Genomic DNA, 19,693 nt, shown 5'->3' on the forward strand with positions numbered 1-19,693 from the left:
ACGTAATTTTTTTCAAGGATTTTTCAGTATTTTGATTTTATTCAGTGTTGTTGCTTAGCTAGTTATGATTGAATAAACGTTATTTCTTTCCATTATTATCGACAATAGTGTCTGGCAAATATGATGCAACATCAATATTGGGTAACAAAAAAGACTGTGTTGAAAAAGTTGGGCACCAAAGAAGATGAATGTATCGTCGCGTCCGACGCCGAATTAGATGCAAAACTGGAGTTATTTCGATCAATATCAGACAGTTGTTTGCAATTACAACGTGTTCTAGATCAGTACCAGGAGAGACTGTGTATTTTGGCTCAAGAAGAAAATTCGTTGGGAAAATTTCTACGTGATGCAGGCAAGAGTACCGATGCTTCAGCAAAACATATGGTTTCGGCTGGCAAAGCGGTTTCGTACTCTGGCCAGCAACGTTTATCAGTCAGACCGCCATTATTGAGGCTTTATCACGAAGTGGAAACGTTCAGATGTCGTGCTGTTAAAGATATGCGGGCAACCGTATCGGCGATGGAAAAAGCTCGTATTGAATACCGTGCGGCGTTGAGCTGGATGAAATCAACGAGTGCCCAACTGGATCCTGATACCGGACGCGGTCTCGACAGTTTTCGGAAAGCGCAGCGTCAGGTCCGCGAAAGTAAAAAGGCTTTTGATAAGCTTACCTTGGACGTTCTACAGAAGGTATAGTCATTCTATTACCGCTAATGTTAATATTTGAAAAAATCTTCAGTCAAGTAGTATTGTACAGTGCTATAATCCCTTCCAAGATTCTTATACTCCCAGATCCTTCCACATAATATGTCTTTACTAATTTTACTTATGATTTAGATTTAGGTCAATTACTAGCAGCTCATGTTTATGAAAATAATTAATAATCATGAAACATGCCCATTACATGATCTTTGAGGCATTAAAAAAATATTAAAGGCATGACTTAGGTCAGTGTTACATAAAGAGCAAAAATAGAGATGTTGCTAACTAATCAAATCAGCAACTGTTTAAGGCCCCTATCCCACTGGCGTTATGAGAGCGTTAGCGTTTCTTCAATGTCTGCAATGTCAATGCGCAGCAACAACGTCGCGTTGACGTGACGTCAACGTTAAGAGTCTCTAACGACAACGCTGTGCAGACATTGGAGAAACACCAACGCTCACATAACGCCAGTGGGATAGGGGCCTTACATCAAAATGTGTGCTTAGGAAACTTGTATAAAATAGTGTCAATGTGTCATAACATAAACTAACTAAAATGTACATATTATACATTTGACATACTTTAGATTCATCAATAATAATTATTAGTAATTCAAAATAGTTGTTTAACTTAAAACTAACAGAACAGATGGATTTTATGTATTTTGGAAAATGCTCTAAATAATAGTCACTAAGAAATAATTTATTTTGATATAGGCAACATCCCTATTTATAAAAGCTGGTTTAAGACTACAGCCCAAATCACCCTTTAAAAATCTAGCTAATGAATTTGATGAAAATGAAACAATATTTTAATATTTGTTATATATTTTTCAGAACATGAAAAGAACGACTTTGTCAATTTTTCAATATTTTTTTTTTAATAATTGTTAATACTGTTTACAGATTGATTTGTTAGCTGCAGCCAGGTGCAACATGTTTTCCCATGTGCTGTCTAATTATCAAAATTCATTTTTGACTTTTGCAACAAAAGTGGCTCAAACACTAGAAGCCACTGTAGACACCATGAATGAAACACCACAGTACGAGTTCTGCATATTGAAGAGCTTGGGAGAAGTTGATCCCAATCAGGAAGAGGGTTCTGTGCCAGATAAAGATCAAATGTTGTTCTTTCAGGTAGTTAATTAATCTTAGGCTGCAATTACACTTGTAAGTTTTACCTTCTTTACAGATATTCCTGTTTCTACTACAAAATCATTGAACTCTTCAGCAGCCGCCGCTCTCTCACTATTGGAGGATAACGTGCCTGAATGTAATAAAATGTTTGAATTCAGTCACGTTAGTTGCTCTGACGTTATCAAAGCTTTTAAATTAATTAATAATAAGAAAACAAATGATCTGTGGGGCATTTCCGTTAACGTTGTGAAATCATTAATTGATATTGTTGCACCCGAGTTAGCATTAATATTCAATAATTGTGTTGACTGTGGTGAGTTTCCAGACTTAATGAAACATAGTAAAATAATTCCATTATTTAAATCAGGTAGTACTAGTGACCCCACTAACTTCAGACCGATATCTGTACTACCCACTTTTAGTAAAATCTTTGAAAAAATAATTTTAACTCAACTGCTTAATTTTTTCAACATTAATGATTTATTTCACACCAAACAGTTTGGTTTTACACGGGGTCGCTCAACAACCGATGCTGGTGTTGAGTTAATACTAAATATATTTGAAGCCTGGGAGGAATCACGTGATGCGCTTGGCGTTTTATGTGATTTATCCAAGGCTTTCGACTGCGTTGATCATGAAACATTGGTCGCGAAATTGCACCATTATGGAATTAGGGGTGCAGCATTGGAATTGATGAGTTCTTACCTAAATGATAGAATACAAAGGGTAGACGTGAATGGAAAGCGATCTCCCGGATCCGTTGTAAAAATGGGGGTGCCACAAGGTTCCATCTTAGGACCTTTTCTGTTCCTTATTTACATCAATGACCTTCCTTACCTCGCTAAGGACAATTACGGGATAGTCTTGTTTGCTGATGATACATCACTTTTATTTAAAATCAATCGATACTTAACAACTTTTGATGAAGTAAACAATTCTCTCACCAAGTTAGTACAGTGGTTCGAAGCTAATAACCTGCTTCTCAACGGGAAAAAGACAAAGTGTATTAAATTCACTTTACCAAATGTTAAGCAGGTCAAAACCACTGTGCAACTTAATAATGAGGAATTAGATTTAGTGGATACCGCTATTTTTCTTGGAATAACGTTAGATGCAAAACTTCAATGGGGCTCTCATATAAATAACTTATCGAACAGACTTAGTTCTGCCGCATATGCGGTAAAAAGATTCGCCAGTTGACAGACATAGAAACTGCGAGACTAGTATATTTTAGTTACTTTCACAGCATTATGTCATATGGTATATTATTATGGGGTAATGCTGCTGATATTAATTCTATTTTTGTGCTGCAGAAAAGGGCTGTTCGAGCCATATACAGTATGGGGCCACGAGAGTCGCTGAGAACTAAATTTAGGGAAGTTAAAATTATGACAGTGCATAATCAATATATTTTTGAAAATTTACTGTACGTACATAAAAACATAAATAAATTTAAAAAAAAAGTGACTGTCATAATATAAATACTAGAAATAAAAATAAACTTGTAATTCCCGCCTCTAGGCTCAGTAAAGTTAGCAATTCATTTGCTCGTAATTCCATACGTTTCTATAATAAGCTTCCAGAAGACATATTGGAGATGTCTCTCAACAAGTTCAAAGTTTTCATAAAACGTAAACTAATTGAAAAATCCTATTACAATGTAAAGGATTATTTAAATGATAAGCAAGCTTGGGAATGAGTTGCTTAACGACTTTGTGATAGTTCTAATAAGTTTCAATAAATTTGTAAAGTGGTGATAATAAAAAGAATACCCGGCTGAGTTTGTTGTGGGCTCTTCTCAGACCTGGGCGCGTTTGGAACCCTCGTAGCTTTAGTTTTAAGTTTGCGTTATAATTATCACCACTATATTATCTTACAAATCTAACACTATACCAGACAATCAATAAGAGTAATTTATTACCTATTTTGAATAAATCATTTGACTTTGACTTTGACTTTGACTTTACTACTAATGTAAACACTCTTATAACTTATAAGTGTCATTTACTTTACTAAATTTGTTGTATAGTTCTTTCATCGTAACTTGACGCGTGAGAATATGTTGGCACCGTTGCAATTCACACAATAATAAGCCCTGATTTCCAAAGAATAAGCAAACAAAGCAATGGTGCCAATGTATTCTCACGCGTCAAGTTACGATGAACGGACAATAAATTAGATTATGAGGTAAGCTACTTACGTGAGTAAAACTTACAAGTGTAATTGCAGCTGCATGCTAAGAAGCCTAAAAAGCATTTAGTTGCGGAAGCTCTTTCTAAGTGTCACCATGACATGGCTATGGCCAAGTATTATAATATATGGCCTTAAAAGTAGAGTCAAATTACTAGAAGGATTTTTCTTTAAAAAATCAAAATAATATTGTTTAAGTATGATGATGTATAGTCTTTTTTATAACATCTAAATTTAAAAATTATTAATTTTATAACATATAAATTAATCCATGTTTTATTTTAACAATATTGTTTATAGCATGATATAAAACTTTAACAGTATTTGACATAAGTCTAATATTCAGATTGGCCTTGGAATATATTGATGTTTTGAGCCATGAAAAATATTGTCAAATAATAGTCTTAAAAATAAAATAAAAATAAAATATTTTTTCCAGGATGAATATAAAGATGAACAAACCAAACCTGAATCTAAAGATAACATCGAAAAGCAACCGGCCAATTCAAATAATCAGAAAGAACCGGGCACTTCAACCAACCTTATAAATACAAAAACTGAAATACCACCAGCTGGAAACAATATAAGTTCAGACTTGGCTGGAATAAGTCTTGATTGTGGAGACTTGCCACCAAACTTTGGAAACTTTATGCCTTCCCAATTATTGGAGGTAATCCTATTCATAGTCTAATTTTTCATTGTGGCTAATTCTGCTGTACACAATCTCTAAACTGACAAATCTAAAGCGCAGGCCACACTGTGAGCGAAGTGAAACGAAACTAAGTTTGTTTCGCTCGCTTTGTAGTTCACGGTGTGAACCAAGTGCCGGCCAAGTGCGAGTCGGACTCGCGCACGAAGGGTTCCGTTTTATAAAAACGGCAAAAAATCATGTCGTATAAATATTTATTTAAGCTTTTTAGTATTTGTTGTTATAGCAGCAACAGAAATACATCATCTAGTTAAATTAAAGAAAGAACGATAGGGTTTTTTTTTAATCAAATAAACCTCAAATTCTATAGTAAATATGCTTATTTTTTACAGAATATGAATACCACCAACTTGTTAGAAGAATCGATGACACCAATTCACGCTAACAACATCAGACTTCCGAACCAATCAGCAGACCAACCTCAACAGCAAGCTCTACCAAAACCTGCACCGAAAAAGGAAGACAAAGCTGCTTGGTTTAAACTGTTTGCCGAGTTGGACCCACTGGCTAATCCAGACAATTTGCTTGGCTACACTAACAAAAGTCACACTGCTTAAGTTATAAGTAATTAAGGAGAGATAGGCTAAAAACAAACAAGTAAAAGCTAGTAATCTTAGCAAAATTTATATATCAACTGTGTACTGGCTACAGGTACTATCTCTACTTGACAACTTTACAAAGCGAATTTGCTTATAAATTGTTTTTTGGGCAAAGTATCATTGAATGGCAAAGTTGGCTAGTTTGACGGTAACTATTCCATTTAGGACATAGGATTTAGGAAGGTGTCATAAGGCCTTCATAAGAAGTAGAAAATGTGAGATCGTCAACAATCTAAGATAGGACATGTTGCCAGTTTTACAATTGATACGCTTAATTAAGTACATTGTATTGTCCGTTATACCTACTTAAAAGCATAAGTACATGAAAATATTATCTCCTGAAAATTGTGATTTATTGGAATATTAACTTGTAAAAGGTGAATATGGCCAACCAACAATCAGCCAAAATGCTGGCCTGATCTGTATAATGCCCTTAATTCGCTCTATAATTTTGTATGGTGCTCTCTCTGTTTTTTAGAGAGATATAAACTTCATTTCGCAGATAGGGTATAGCAGATTTCCTTTGTTATTTCCAATTAAAAAAAACAAAAACTGTAACAGCCCTTTCACACGGCGTCCAGTTTTTTGCAGGATCCCGTTTGATGGCGAATGTGTTTGTACGCTAGCGTTCACACGAGCATCCCGCATGCTCGCTAGCATATAAACATTCGCCATCAAACGGGATCCTACAGAAAACGGGATTCCTGCAAAAAACTGGACGCCGTGTGAAAGGGCTGTCATATGGTCGCTATTTTTAAACAAAAAAAAAAGTCCAACTTAAAAGTAAACATTGAGGGAAATCTTTGCTTATGGCTCAAACTAGCAGCAGATAGCAGCTTTTGTTACAGTCAGCTCTAAGCATATTTCCATGTTCTAACTCTAAGGGCTCCTAATATCTGCACACCTTTAGAAGGTGCTTTAGTCTTAACTTGCCAAACTTAAGATGCAAAGTTTTATTAACATTGATTTAGTACCTAATATTAATATGATGCTGCAAGTGTTTATTGTAAGACAATAAAGTTTGTACTGAACTGTTTGTCTTCTGCACTATGTGATTATTGTTTTTATTATAATCTTAATTTTATCTTATCATGTTTTAAAATAATACAACTATTATTAACTAGTCATAAAAAAACCTTTTTTGTAAAAGTGAACAAGTATTTGTACCAAAGATTATTTCTAGTTTAATTAATATGTTATCCTTGTGAAGTGTTTATTACAATTTATTTACATTCCAATATATAAAAATATGTAACTACTGTATTTTATATTTTAATCCAAATATAATATAAATTTGATGTCCAAAGTTTTTTTATTGATTTACTTTTTAAAGTAGGCACCTACTTCTTTTGATTGCTCGCTTGATTACCCTTTACAGTACCCCGCAGGAAATATTGTGCATCAGTTATCGACCTTTAGAAAGAGACAGCGGTTTTGTAGAGCGTCGTCTCTATCGTTGAGACCGACAAAAAATCACATAGGTATGAGTGACAGAGACAGCGCTCTACGAAGCGGAAACCTCTTTTTCAAAGGTTGATGTACCTACAATATTTCTTGCCGGCTACTGTAAATTCGTCCGTCTGCTGCCTGCGGTGCAGCCCAGAAGATGCAGGTTCGATTCCTGCCAGTTACGCAATTTTTGATATGTATTTAAAATTATTTAGTAATTTCCTTGAAGTGTAGGTAAAAACACTATCATAAAAATAAGTCATATATAGTGTGTGGATGTTACCGATGCAATGCAATGGAAAAAATAATGGCAGGATACTTTGGTATTCGATGGTATGCGAGTTTGATGAAAATTATAATGGTCTAGTCAATATCCAAATACATAGGTACCTAGTTCTTGATCCTTTCCCCCTTTTTTTTGCGAAAACTACTTTTCTGGCAACCTTATATTCTGTCAATATCAAATTCTGACATTTCCCATGACAATAACTAGACCTATGTTGCAAGCTTATCGCTTTCGGGCTTTCGGTTATAGATTTAGTGCATTTTTTAAATTTTAATTTAATGCTTGTAATTTGATTTCTCTATGATAATATACGTAGGAATGCCTTCCGCTTAGAAAATATACTGACACACTGATATCATACTTTTATAACTAGTTACCTACATCTATCGTATGCTCGCATAACTAGTACCTACTTAACTATTTCCAATTTCTCCAAGTTGATAATAACTAGTTAATTATTTTATATTTAAAACTATTCAAAAAACCACATTTAAAGAATTTTTTGACCTTTTGGCTTCACGCCCAAGTTCATACAGTCATTTTTTATTTTATTTTATCGAACCACCAACAGAATTATACAAAAATACGTTATTCAATTCCTAGGTGCCAAGTTATTATACAATTCCTACAGGCGGCTACAGCATACAAATTTAGACGGATAAGTCGATAAGTCATCCTTTTATTTAAGTCCATTCGCCTTGAATGAACCTGTCCAGACAAATGGAATCAAAAAAAGGAAGTAAGTATAAGTAAGCGAAGGTTTATTTCCATTAGGTACCTAGTTAAAGGAAATACCTAGGTAACGAGGTACCTAATTATCGCCATCTCAATTCGACTGCTGAGTGAGAGGTTGGATACCATTGGGTTCTGATCTCGCTCTATTTTGTTAGTTGAAGTGGGATAGCGATAAGTAGGTATTAGGAGTACCTATACAATCCAGGGTATGTACTACCTAGAATAATAATATTGATATATTGTAGATTCATTGTTTAGTGCGTTTTAACGGAAAGAAGTTGGCAACATTAATCATCCGCCTTGTCAGTTGTCACAGTTGTCAGTCAAACAAAAACACCAAGGAAAAAAGTCAAAAATAAATTAATTTCGATTTTAAGAAATAAAAGTAAATAAAATTATTATAAATATTATATTTTAGTGCCTCGCCTTTTAAACTATCTACTATTATTTATTTTATTATCCAGTATAATTAGTGAAAATGTTTAATTCACGTAAGTTATGTCACATTATGATATTTTATTGCACTATATTATTTTATTTAGTAATATTTTCTCACTAATATCATTTTATATTTCATCAGTTTTTCGTGGCTTCCTGAGCATTGAGGATCCTCCAAATAAGGTTTTAGAGGTTCGTTCGGACAATTACATCTCCAGGCCAATACATTACAGGGAGGATTCAATGTTACTTTATGGTCCAAAAATTGATGGCAAAAATTCAAAGGATAAATATTATGAAATTGTTTTGCACAAACCTTATACGGAAAGCTTAAATGTTATGTACAGGTATGTCAATTTTTTATGATTTAAAGTTCAGTGGCCCGCAAATGGCCTGTGGCCAAGACCGGTCTGCAACAGCAAGCTGAAAGTGCCTACATTGTGTTTAAGTGCTCAGTAGTGAGACGGCGATGGGTTGATCATGATGATGATGGTGATAATGACATTGTACTTACAAAGTAGGGAAGTCACACAAAACAAGCCGTCAAATGATACTACATAGATAGGTTTTGGCCATTTGGACTGCTGGAGGAATCAGTGTGGCTCTTGAGCTAGACTAGAGGTTGGATTGGAACCGGCAAGGTTCACTTCATATTTATTTTTGTACTAACGTGCCTGATAGTGATAGTGTGTCAAAACTTGTTGAAAACATGGTCTTTTAATCTATTCCATGCTTTTATAACAATGTTGACATGTTTTATAATAATGTTTAATAATGTGAATTTTTTGCTGATAAAATGCTAAGTTTATTACATCTCACATAAGGTGTATGCACCTTTATATTATTTTTTAAAGACAAAATGTCCCTCATTCTGTAAGTGTTTTATTGAAATCATTTTTTTCTGCAGTTTGTTTCGATCTGTGAACCAGGAAGCTTGTGAAGAGAAATTCATTATATTTAAAGAAAGAATACCGCTTTATATCAAAATAACGAAAGAAGTAAGTTTTTCTACTATTACTGTGAGTTTTCACTAATGAAATGATGAAACATTTACATACAAAATCAGTCAAGTGCGAGTTGGACTTGCACACGAAGGGTTCCATACCATTGTATAAGAAAAAACTTTTAAATTTTTTTTTTTAATTTTAATAGCAGTCATTTTGAAATATATACTATTAGTGGGGGCAATAGAAATACACATTCTGTTAAAATTTCAACTCTACCTATTACAGTTTTCAAAATACAGCCTGCTGACCGACAGACGGACAGCTGGGGCCTAGTAATTGACATGCTTTGGGTATGGGAACCCTAAAAACGAATTGAATACTCTGTTTTCTATTGATCATTGTCATATAATTTTTTGAAGAGGAACTTCTCTTATAGTTCATTGCCTTCATAGATATCTTAAAATTTGTCAAAGAATTTATCCAATTGCCTCCAGTGCAAATGTAAATTCAACAAAACAAGTTATGAGATTTGTCACATCACATTTGATGATCTGTAAAACATTCACATCACCGTTACTGTCAGCAAGCGAACCGTAGCTCAGTGGTTAGAGCGTCGGCCGCGATCCCAGGAGACGCGGGTTCAAATCCTGCCGGTCAGCAATTTTTGTATGTATTTAAAATTATTTAACCTTGAAGTGTAGGTAAAACACTATAACAATTATAAAAAATATTAATATTCATATGATTAATATTTTTTTGTCCAAACTCACTGCTTTTGTAACATCTTTCTGCTGGAAAATACTAATTTGAATTATTGTATTAACTTTGTAGTGTACAGTAGCAGGTCTCCAAAAAATCTGTGATACATTGACGGAGCATCGGTCCTGGTCGGTCGCACATTTGGTTGCATACTTTGGCCACCATGAGCTGTTCAATGATCCCGACGTTCAGAAACAAATTAATGAGGTGGATCCTGCTACGGGAACTACTCCACTTATGGTAATTGTGTTTTAAAATCATCATTATCATCATCATAGACGGACGGATAGTGATCTACGGTCCTAATTTTGGTATTTTTTGTTATATTTTTTTTTTGGATACGCTCAAAAGAAAAAACCGGTCAAGTGCGAGTCTGGCTCGCGCAACGAGGGTTCCGTGCTACAGTCGTATTTTTTCGACATTTTGCACGATAATTCAAAAACTATGATGCGTAAAAATAAATAAAAATTTGTTTTGAAATGCACAGGTGAAGACCTTTCATATCATACCCAACTTGATATAGTTATCTTACTTCGAAAATTGAAAATACTAATGATTAGTTCATGACCACAATTTAATTTTTTTTGTGTGAGGTAACCACAAATTCACGGTTTTCAGATTTTTTCCCGAATGTCTGCTATAAGACCTACCTACCTGCCAAATTTCATGATTCTAGGTCAATGGGAAGTACCCTGTAGGTTTCTTGACAGACCAACAGACAGACAGATAGACAGACAGACAGACAACAAAGTGATCCTATAAGGGTTCCGTTTTTCCTTTTGAGGTACGGAACCCTAAAAACATCAACCCATCACCAGCTGTAATGATCTGGCGAAGGGTTAATGGTGAGCACAGGTTTCTTGGGATGAAGGTTTGGCCATAGTATAGCATGCCGATTAAGTGCATATTGGCAGATTTTACACTCCTTTAAGAACATTATGGATTATCAGGCATGTAGGTTTCCTTACGATGTTTCCTTCACCGTTAAAGCAAAACTAGTCCACTTATGGTAATTGTGTTTTAATATCATCATTATCTCTTAGAATGAGGGTTTGGCCATAGTCTACCATGCTGATTAAGTGCAAATTGGTAGATTTCACACACAAAATGTAACTGTAACTAGATGAAGCTGGCGCCTACGTCCGCGCGAATTTAGGTTTTCAAAATCACATCGGGCGGGCTTTTAAAAGTCCCGTGGATTTCATTTTCATCGACTAAATACTTTTTATCCTATAAAATCAAGCTTTCCGTCTCCAAGATGCAAGCTACCTCTGTACCAAAAGTCAAAATCGGAAAATGTGGGCCCTGAAAAGCTAGCAGACATTCAGAGACACTTTCGCATTTATAACAATTTTATCTAAGTACATTATCTTTGTGTAGGTGGCTGTAAAATCAGGGAATGTACGCATGGTGCATACACTAGTTACACTGAAGTGTAATTTGGGCTTTGTTGACAATGAAGGGAACACAGTCTTTCATTACGCTGCAGCAAGTAATAAGGAAATTATAAATGTGAGTTTTATGCAACTGTGTGAGGATTATTATTTCGTTTGTATATACATATGTTTTTTCGTTACTTCTCGTAACCCGTTTTCGTAACTTAGATTGGTAAACTACTTATTAGATTTTCAGGTGTGTTGAATTTGTCCTAGCATTCTGTTTGTCATATTATGACATGTCTGTATATGACATCATGACAAATCGAACATGGCTGATATGACAGATAAAACAATAGATGCCGCCTGCGACCTCGTCCACATGCATTTTGATTTACTCAGATTTTCCGTCCTCAGGATGCCAGCTATCTCTGTATCAAATGTCGTCAAAATCGGTTAAACAGATGGACCATGAAAAGCTAGCACACTATGAATATTAGTATGGACAATATGAACAGTTGGGATTTAGTTTTTTAACTTTATCTATTTTAACCTTTAACCTAACGTGTATATTGTAAATGTGTGTCAGAATTCTTGTTAGAGATAAGAACATGATGTGTTCTATTATTTAAACTGTCCAGTCCAATGTCTATTTGTTAGTTGATGTATTGATAAAAATTAATGTTATAAAATTTTATAATGATAATAAGTCTATACCTAACTACACAGTTGTGGCCCTGAAACCATTTAGAATATGAGTCATCCCAGATTTGATTTGCCCCTATTGGCTGTATCAGGTTGAGAAATTATTTTATCTAAATTGGCCCTTCTTAGGAGTGATAGCAGAGAAAAAATATTTAATCTGTCTATTTTATATGTTACTCAGAGACTTTGTTATTTGGTAAACATTGTATAGTTTTTTTGATAAATAACATACAGATAGATTGAAGGCAGGCTTTGTAAAAAATAATTGATTTAAAAAAACCGGGCAAGTGCGAATAAGACTCGCGCACTGAGGGTTCCGTACTACAATCGTATTTTATCGACATTTTGCACGATAAATCAAAAACTACTTACTAGAACCAATTTTCGGTGGAAGTTTGCATAGTAATGTACATCATATAATATATTTTTTAGTTTTACCACTCTTTTATTTTAGAAGTTACAGGGGGGGGGGGACACATTTTACCACTTTGGAAGTGTCTCTCGCGCAAACGCGAAAAAAAATGATATTAGAAACCTCAATATCATTTTTGAAGACCTATCCATATATACCCCACATGTATGGGTTTGATGAAAAAAAATTAAGTTTCAGTTCTAAGTATGGAGAATCCCAAAATTTATTGTTTTTTTTTTCTATTTTTGTGTAAAAATCTTAATGCGGTTCACAGAATACATCTACTTACCAAGTTTCAACAGTATAGCTCTTATAGTTTCGGAAAAAAGTGGCTGTGACATACGGACGGACAGACAGACAGACAGACATGATGATAAGGGTTCCGTTTTTTGCCATTCGGCTACGGAACCCTAAAAAAGATTTTTATGGCACACTACAGGTCCTTTCCAGCCACACCACAGCCTCCCTGAACCTTTACAACAAGCAAGGCTACACACCTCTACACATGGCTTGTCTAGCGGACGCGCCTGACTGCGTCCGGGCGTTGATACTAGCGGGGGCCGACGTCAACTTGACTGCTGCAGAGAAGAGGACCATGCTCAGTACCTCCTACACAATACCAGGCAAGCATAGTTGATAGGCCATATCATACTCTCCCTCAACCTATAGCTACACACCTCAACACATGGCTTGTCTAGCGGACGCGCCTGACTGCGTCCGCTCGTTAATACTAACGGGGGCCGACGACGTCAACTTGACTGCTGCAGAGAAGAGGACCATGTTCAGTAAATATTTGATCAGTGTTTAGACTTTTTTACTATCCAAACTACTACTTATTATTGTCTCTATACAATATACATACTATATTATACAAATACTATGATATAACAAATCTTGCATTGATTTGAGTTTTAGCATTAGCTTACACATTTTATTTATAGAACATAGAAATAGCGAATTTTGACGTCACAGTGGTGATTCCCGAAAGTCATGCGGGATTCCCAAACGTAAATATTTATGAGCCAATACACCTTGGCACCATCTCAAGGTGTCCCTAGGAGTATCTGTTTTAGAATCATGTATAAACAATAGTTCGTAATGCATAATTTCGCGATTAGATGCATTTACGGCCCTGCTTTGTACGGCATCGAAAGTGTATTATGGTCGACTAATCCATTTATAAAACAGTGAACTTGTTCGATTTAGTTAGACTGTGATCGTGTTCAAGTGTATTGTGACTATGGAGTCGGCGTGTTTTCTATCTGATCTTTTCCCCGAATTAACCAGTATGTAATCATTTCATATGTAATTCTATATTTATATAACGTTTTATTAGTTTTGTAGACAATAAATAGATCTAATTTCGAGTCATAACGCTTTAAGCTTTACATTCTGTTGCGCGCGCGTTTCACAAATCTCATTTTTTTTTAATTTAGATACAAGTTAGCTTTTGTAAATGATGATGCAATTTAAAATGGGTGCGGACTAACCTGGAACGGGTATGGCAGTTTTTATTAAACCCATACCCCTTTTGTTTCTACACGGCATCGTACCGGAACGCTAAAGGAAAAGCACATTTTTGAGGCCTTGCGGCGCCCCATGGTCAACCTCAAATATCAATTCTTGTAATGTGCTCACGAGCTTTTTGTCTGCTTCCTTCATAGGTATAGTAGGCGATGTCCTCCAAGACAACCAACCAAAGCTTTTCCAACAGGATATGAAACGCGGAGGCACTCCATTACACTGGGCCGTTTCACGGGAAGTGATAGAGGCGCTAGTCGACAAGAACTGTGATATCAACGCTTTAAACTTTGACGCGAGAACAGCCCTTCATATAATGGTTTTAAGGGGCAGATTGGAGTGTGCTATAGCTTTGCTATCAAGGGGGGCAGAACATTCTACAGGCGATAGTGAGGGCAACACTCCCTTACATTTGGCGGTGAAACAGACCAATATAGCAATAGTACAAGCTTTGGTTGTGTTTGGTGCGGATTTGGAGAAGAGGAATAATGCAGGATTCACAGCGAGACATATTGTGCCCACGGATATGTCGAATAGCAATTACGATAAAATTTTGTATATTCTACATTCGGTTGGTGCACAAAGGTGAGTCAAAATTACACATTAATGAAACTAGTTACAAGATCTTGATAAAATATTTAAAAAATCTAGATGATGCCTGCGCCTTGTGGCGAGAATCTATATTGCAATATTTATAGATGTAACTTTAAAAAATGACAGACTGATATTTATGGGATGTAAGATATAAACTTTCATCCCACAATTACTAACCCTCTTAAAGATGAAATTTCCAAAAAAAATTGAAACACGTATTTCTTTATTTTTAACCGAGAGCTTGAAACCTATGAACTTTCCAACAAGCCTAGTGCCTACTTCATAAAACCTACTCCAAGTTTCTTACTCCAGCGGTTTAAGCAGTGCGTTGATAGATCTGCAGTCAGTCTGAACATCTTTTTAAAAGGTCTTCAAAACTTCAAACGATTTGAGTTTGGATTAGAGAAGATGCGACGCTATTCCTCAAAACTTCAGGGCAAACTAGAAGTTTGTTTGCCATTCCAGGTGTACATCAGACATCCCGGGTTGCGGGTCGGGTTGCTCGGCGCGGGGGGAGTACAACGGCGTGCCTCCCCCGGCCGTGGCGCGCGCCGCTACCAGGGAACAGATCAACGATATGCTGACCGCTGCTACCATGGCTAAGGCGTCCGTACTCGAGCCTAGCGAGAAACAAGGCCGGTAAGAAATTGTGACTCAGGCGATGGGTGGAATGATCATCATCAACCTATCGCCAGCGCGCTCCATCTTAGACTGCATCATCACTTACCAGCAAGTCTGATTGCGGCCAAGCGCTATAAATTAAAAAAATAAAAATCTCAATTTCATAAAGGTTCCTATATTTAAATCTTTTGAAGAGCACACGTTGAAAAAAGAAAGAAAAACGTTTATTTCTTAAATTGTGCCACACATCACATCTTAGAACTAAGAGTTGGTTACCCCGGGCGCTTCCTCCACTTGAGCATTAAAGCCAATATGCCTCAAGCAGAAGAAGCGCCGGAATAAACTGTGTCATGTTTCGCACAACCCGAAAAAAGGTTCCAGCTCAGCATTATCTTGATACACAAGAGCATACAGCGCTGATTCATTGGAATCCTGAATTTATGTAAACAGGTCAACTCTTTCAGATTGCTCTGTTTGGACGGTGGAGGCATACGAGGGCTGGTCTTAATCCAACTATTGCTGAACCTTGAGGCTGTAGTGGGCAAACCTATTGTGCACTGCTTCGATTGGGTCGCTGGCACCAGCACTGGAGGGATCCTTGCTTTGGCATTGGCTTGTGGGAAGAGTTTGAGGGAATGCCAAAGGCTGTACTTTAGGATGAAAGAGTTTGCATTTGTTGGGATGAGACCTTATCCTTCGGAATCTTTAGAGACTATACTTAAGGAATGTTTGGGTGGGTATTTCTCATTGAATATTTCCTTTTTAATATTTAAATTAAAAAAAATTATAAATGTGCCTTTTCATTAGATAATTAGAAAAAAAATTTGAGACACAAAAAATAACATTTCGCTGCAAAACTTCGGCAGCACACTGAATTTAACCCCATAAGTTCAGCAGAATTTTATGGACTGAATTTTGAGTGGATAGGAATTATTTTATAAATCCTTCAATAAGCATTTTTTGTACATGTTTAGTCAATAAACGTCTTTCCAACAGGTACTGAAACAGTAATGGCCGATATAGACCACCCGAAGTTAATGATTCTGGCGGTGTTAGCGGATCGGAAGCCCGTGGATTTGCACATATTCCGGAACTACCAGTCCGCACAAGAGATACTCAACAATTATAATGGCACTAGTAGTAAGTTATAAATATTGTGTTTCTATGATATTCTAGACTAATCTGTTGGACTATATTTTATTGAGGTTCCTAATTAACTTGCCAACTCAATGTAATCGGGCGATCCCTTATACGCTCATTTTGAATGCTCATAAAGTCATAACACATAATATAGTCTGTATAAAATGACTTCTCACACGCTTTTTTAACTCTATGGGTCAACTGTGATGTCAAAAGTACGGTTCACCTTTAAAATAAGGACTAAAATCGTACTTTAGATATAACAATTGACACAAACTTAAAATGGCGCGTGACAAGTCATTTTGTACGCATTATACACAACAACGCTGTCAAGAATTTTGAAGGGTTTTAAAAAGCCTTTTGCGCTCACAAACGGCTTTTCCGAAGCCTTGCCGGTCTTTTCGCGTTTTATGTAACTCACTACCTAGACCTAGGGCCTAGGGCCTACCAATGAATATGCTCATCTTATTCTTGCGATTCTATGGATCTCATCTTCCCAACTTCTTCAAACATGATTAAAACTTTGCTGAATTGTGTTAAGGCATTACAAAAATGTCCAGTAAAAGTTTTCGCCTTTGTTCGACTTTATTAAGAAAATGTGATTCAACCGATAGGTCCTCACGCGGAGGCGGGAGACCACACTTCGGTGGTCTCATTGCCACCGCCACTGCCACCCGCGGAGCAGTTAGTGTGGCAAGCGGCCAGGGCCACTGGAGCCGCGCCGTCCTACTTCAGGGCTTCAGGCAGGTAATTATGATTCGAGAGAAGGGGTCATCTAGGCTGTATTTAGCCAGTGGTTCTGATTTCGGATCTCCTTTCCTGGGCATGTCCTATCACGACCTTGCTTCCTAGAACGTTTCTTTACGACCTACAGACATTCAAAACGCAGTGCAGTTATGAAGACTGATCCTATGGATCTTCGGGTTTGGTTCAGATTAAGAGGTCTAATCAGAGGGGTGTCACGTTCGGTGGTTACTCGCAATATGACAGGCTTAGATATGTGTATGCTGTTAACAAGTTTCTACTAGTGAGTGAACTCGAATTTACGCTACCCTCCAAAGCGACGCGAGTGTCCTTCAAAGTACATGCCCTTGAAAGCATTTCGTACATTCGTATTTGAAACCCGGCGCTTGGGCGGGTATGTAAAATACGTATGACACTTGGAAATGCTTAAACTATTTGTACAAGTAAAAAACAGCTATTTTTCAACTTTTATCACGTTTTGTAAGGTAGAATAATGTTCGTTTCAGGTATCTTGACGGTGGTCTCATGGGTAACAACCCGACGTTGGACGCCCTTACCGAGCTAGCAGAGTTGCGGTTAGCGTTGGAAGCGACTGGACAACATGACAAGGCTAAGAAGACGTGCCTCAAAGTCGTAGTTTCTTGTGGAACAGGTATGCACTATTGAGTATTTTTTATTATTGTTTCTTAGAGCTATTTTTCTTTTCTTTTTAAAAAAAAGAGCGTACCTACATGTAAAATCTCAAAATACCAGTAAATACCTGTGATTGAAACACGTTGGTTGTCAGTCAGTCAATGCCATTTATATGTTTAGATCGTAGCTTTAGTTTCAAGTTCGCGTAAAAATTATCACCACTATATCTTACATTTATAACAACTGACAACCAAAAAGTCTAATCTATTAGCTATTTTGAATTAATGATTTGATTTGGTTTCATTACATTTAAACCCTTCTCATTCTATAGACACCGGTATAACATGTCCGACCTTAGCGCACCAAATTGTAATAACATTTATTCAAGTTTTTAAAAATGGAGAAGGCAACCCACTGTAATACAGTGTTTACTAGTGCAGGGGTTGCCCATTCATACGTCCTCAGTAGGCCTAGTCCTAAACCTAGACCTAGACCTAGGTCTACTTAATTGTTATTACTTGTTTTTTATCTGTATTATTAGTATTTTTTTTGTGTTCCTTATAATATAATTTATGTCAGCACTCAGCAACTTAAAAGTCAATAAAATTTATTTATTTATTTATTTATTCTGAGAGCAGACCCGTGCTCTGTAGTTGGCTGGCGATCATCGTGATGATGATGATGATGTTTAGTTTTCCAGTGAATAGAATAGTCAAGTCGTGTCAAAGTAGTTCGCTGGTAATTAATCGATCTGTTCAATATTGTTCCAGGACTAATTCCAGTGAAGAAGTTAAAAGACATAGATGTGTTCAAACCGGAGAGTTTGTGGGATACAGCGAGGCTCGCTATGGGAATGACTGCTATAGGAAGTTTACTAGTTGACCAGGTAAAGATTTTTTTTATTTGAGAGAGTACTGACAGTCTGCTAAACTCTATAAGTGCTTTTGAAGGTTCGGTAGTCGGTACCACCAAAGGAAGAAAGGAACCCTTATAGGATGTTGACTTTGTTGTCTGTATGTCTGTCGTGTCTGTTAAGAAACCTATAGGGTACTTCGCGTTGACCTAGAGTCATGAAATTTGACAGGTAGGTAGTCTTATAGCACAAGTAAAGAAAAAAATCCGAAAACCGTGAATTTGTGGTTACACCATAAAAAAAATTTAAAATGTGTTCATGAAACTTTTAAATTAGTATTTTCAATTTTCATAGTAAGATAACTATATCAATATCAAGCGTGATATCATATAAAAGAGCTTTATCTGTACCTTCTAAAACTCATTTTTATTTATTTTTGGACAATAGTTTTTGATTTATCGTGCAAAATATCCAGTATCCTCCATTAACGCCGAAATTTACCAGTCCAAAAATCTGAAATAATGATGGCCAATAGAAGTTTGTGTATATTTTACAGAACAAATAAAATTAACTCTCTAACTATCATAGTTTTATAATAAACCTCTACAAACAAAGTTTTGCGGTTCGTTAACAAAAGTGATTTTTACCGTTTTACTTCTACTGTGGTACGGAACCCTCGGTGCGCGAGTCTAACTCACACTTGGCCGGTTTTTAGGGTTCCGTACCTCAAAAGGAAAAACGGAACCCTTATAGGATCACTTTGTTGTCTGTCTGTCTGTCTGTCTGTCGGTCTGTCAAGAAACCTACAGGGTACTTCCCGTTGACCTAGAATCATGAAATTGGCAGGTAGGTAGGTCTTATAGCAGACATTCTGGGAAAAATCTGAAAATTCAAAACTGTCAATTTAGGGTTGATGACATCACAAGAAAAAAATTAAAATGTGTTCATGAACAAATATTGCTATTTTCAACTTTCAAAGTAAGATTACTATACCAAATGGGGTATCATATGTACCTGTACATTCTAAAACAGATTTTTATTTAATTTTATGCATCATAGGTTTTGAATTATCGTGCAAAATGTCGAAAAAATAAGACCTTGGAACTTTCGTCGCGCGAGCCTGACTCGCACTTGGCCGGCCGGA

The 19,693-nt window shown here is 36.3% G+C and overlaps 1 protein-coding gene across 1 annotated transcript in view; it reads left to right on the forward strand.

The window, feature by feature from the left end:
* LOC117988253 (85/88 kDa calcium-independent phospholipase A2-like) overlaps window positions 1-19,693 on the forward strand; it is a 24,573-nt gene continuing 4,880 nt past the window's right edge. Inside the window, exons 1-16 of the mRNA XM_069503013.1 lie at window positions 1-690; window positions 1,608-1,838; window positions 4,468-4,698; window positions 5,070-5,280; window positions 8,387-8,591; window positions 9,152-9,242; window positions 10,023-10,190; window positions 11,331-11,462; window positions 12,883-13,066; window positions 14,108-14,549; window positions 15,024-15,197; window positions 15,644-15,912; window positions 16,176-16,319; window positions 16,934-17,066; window positions 17,570-17,715; window positions 18,467-18,582. Of these exons, the coding sequence (XP_069359114.1) occupies window positions 121-690; window positions 1,608-1,838; window positions 4,468-4,698; window positions 5,070-5,280; window positions 8,387-8,591; window positions 9,152-9,242; window positions 10,023-10,190; window positions 11,331-11,462; window positions 12,883-13,066; window positions 14,108-14,549; window positions 15,024-15,197; window positions 15,644-15,912; window positions 16,176-16,319; window positions 16,934-17,066; window positions 17,570-17,715; window positions 18,467-18,582 (3,447 nt within the window). The 5' untranslated portion in view covers window positions 1-120. The remainder of the gene's footprint in view (window positions 691-1,607; window positions 1,839-4,467; window positions 4,699-5,069; window positions 5,281-8,386; window positions 8,592-9,151; window positions 9,243-10,022; window positions 10,191-11,330; window positions 11,463-12,882; window positions 13,067-14,107; window positions 14,550-15,023; window positions 15,198-15,643; window positions 15,913-16,175; window positions 16,320-16,933; window positions 17,067-17,569; window positions 17,716-18,466; window positions 18,583-19,693) is intronic.

This window comes from Maniola hyperantus, chromosome 14 (assembly GCF_902806685.2).
Source record: "Maniola hyperantus chromosome 14, iAphHyp1.2, whole genome shotgun sequence".
Lineage (NCBI taxonomy): Eukaryota > Metazoa > Arthropoda > Insecta > Lepidoptera > Nymphalidae > Maniola > Maniola hyperantus.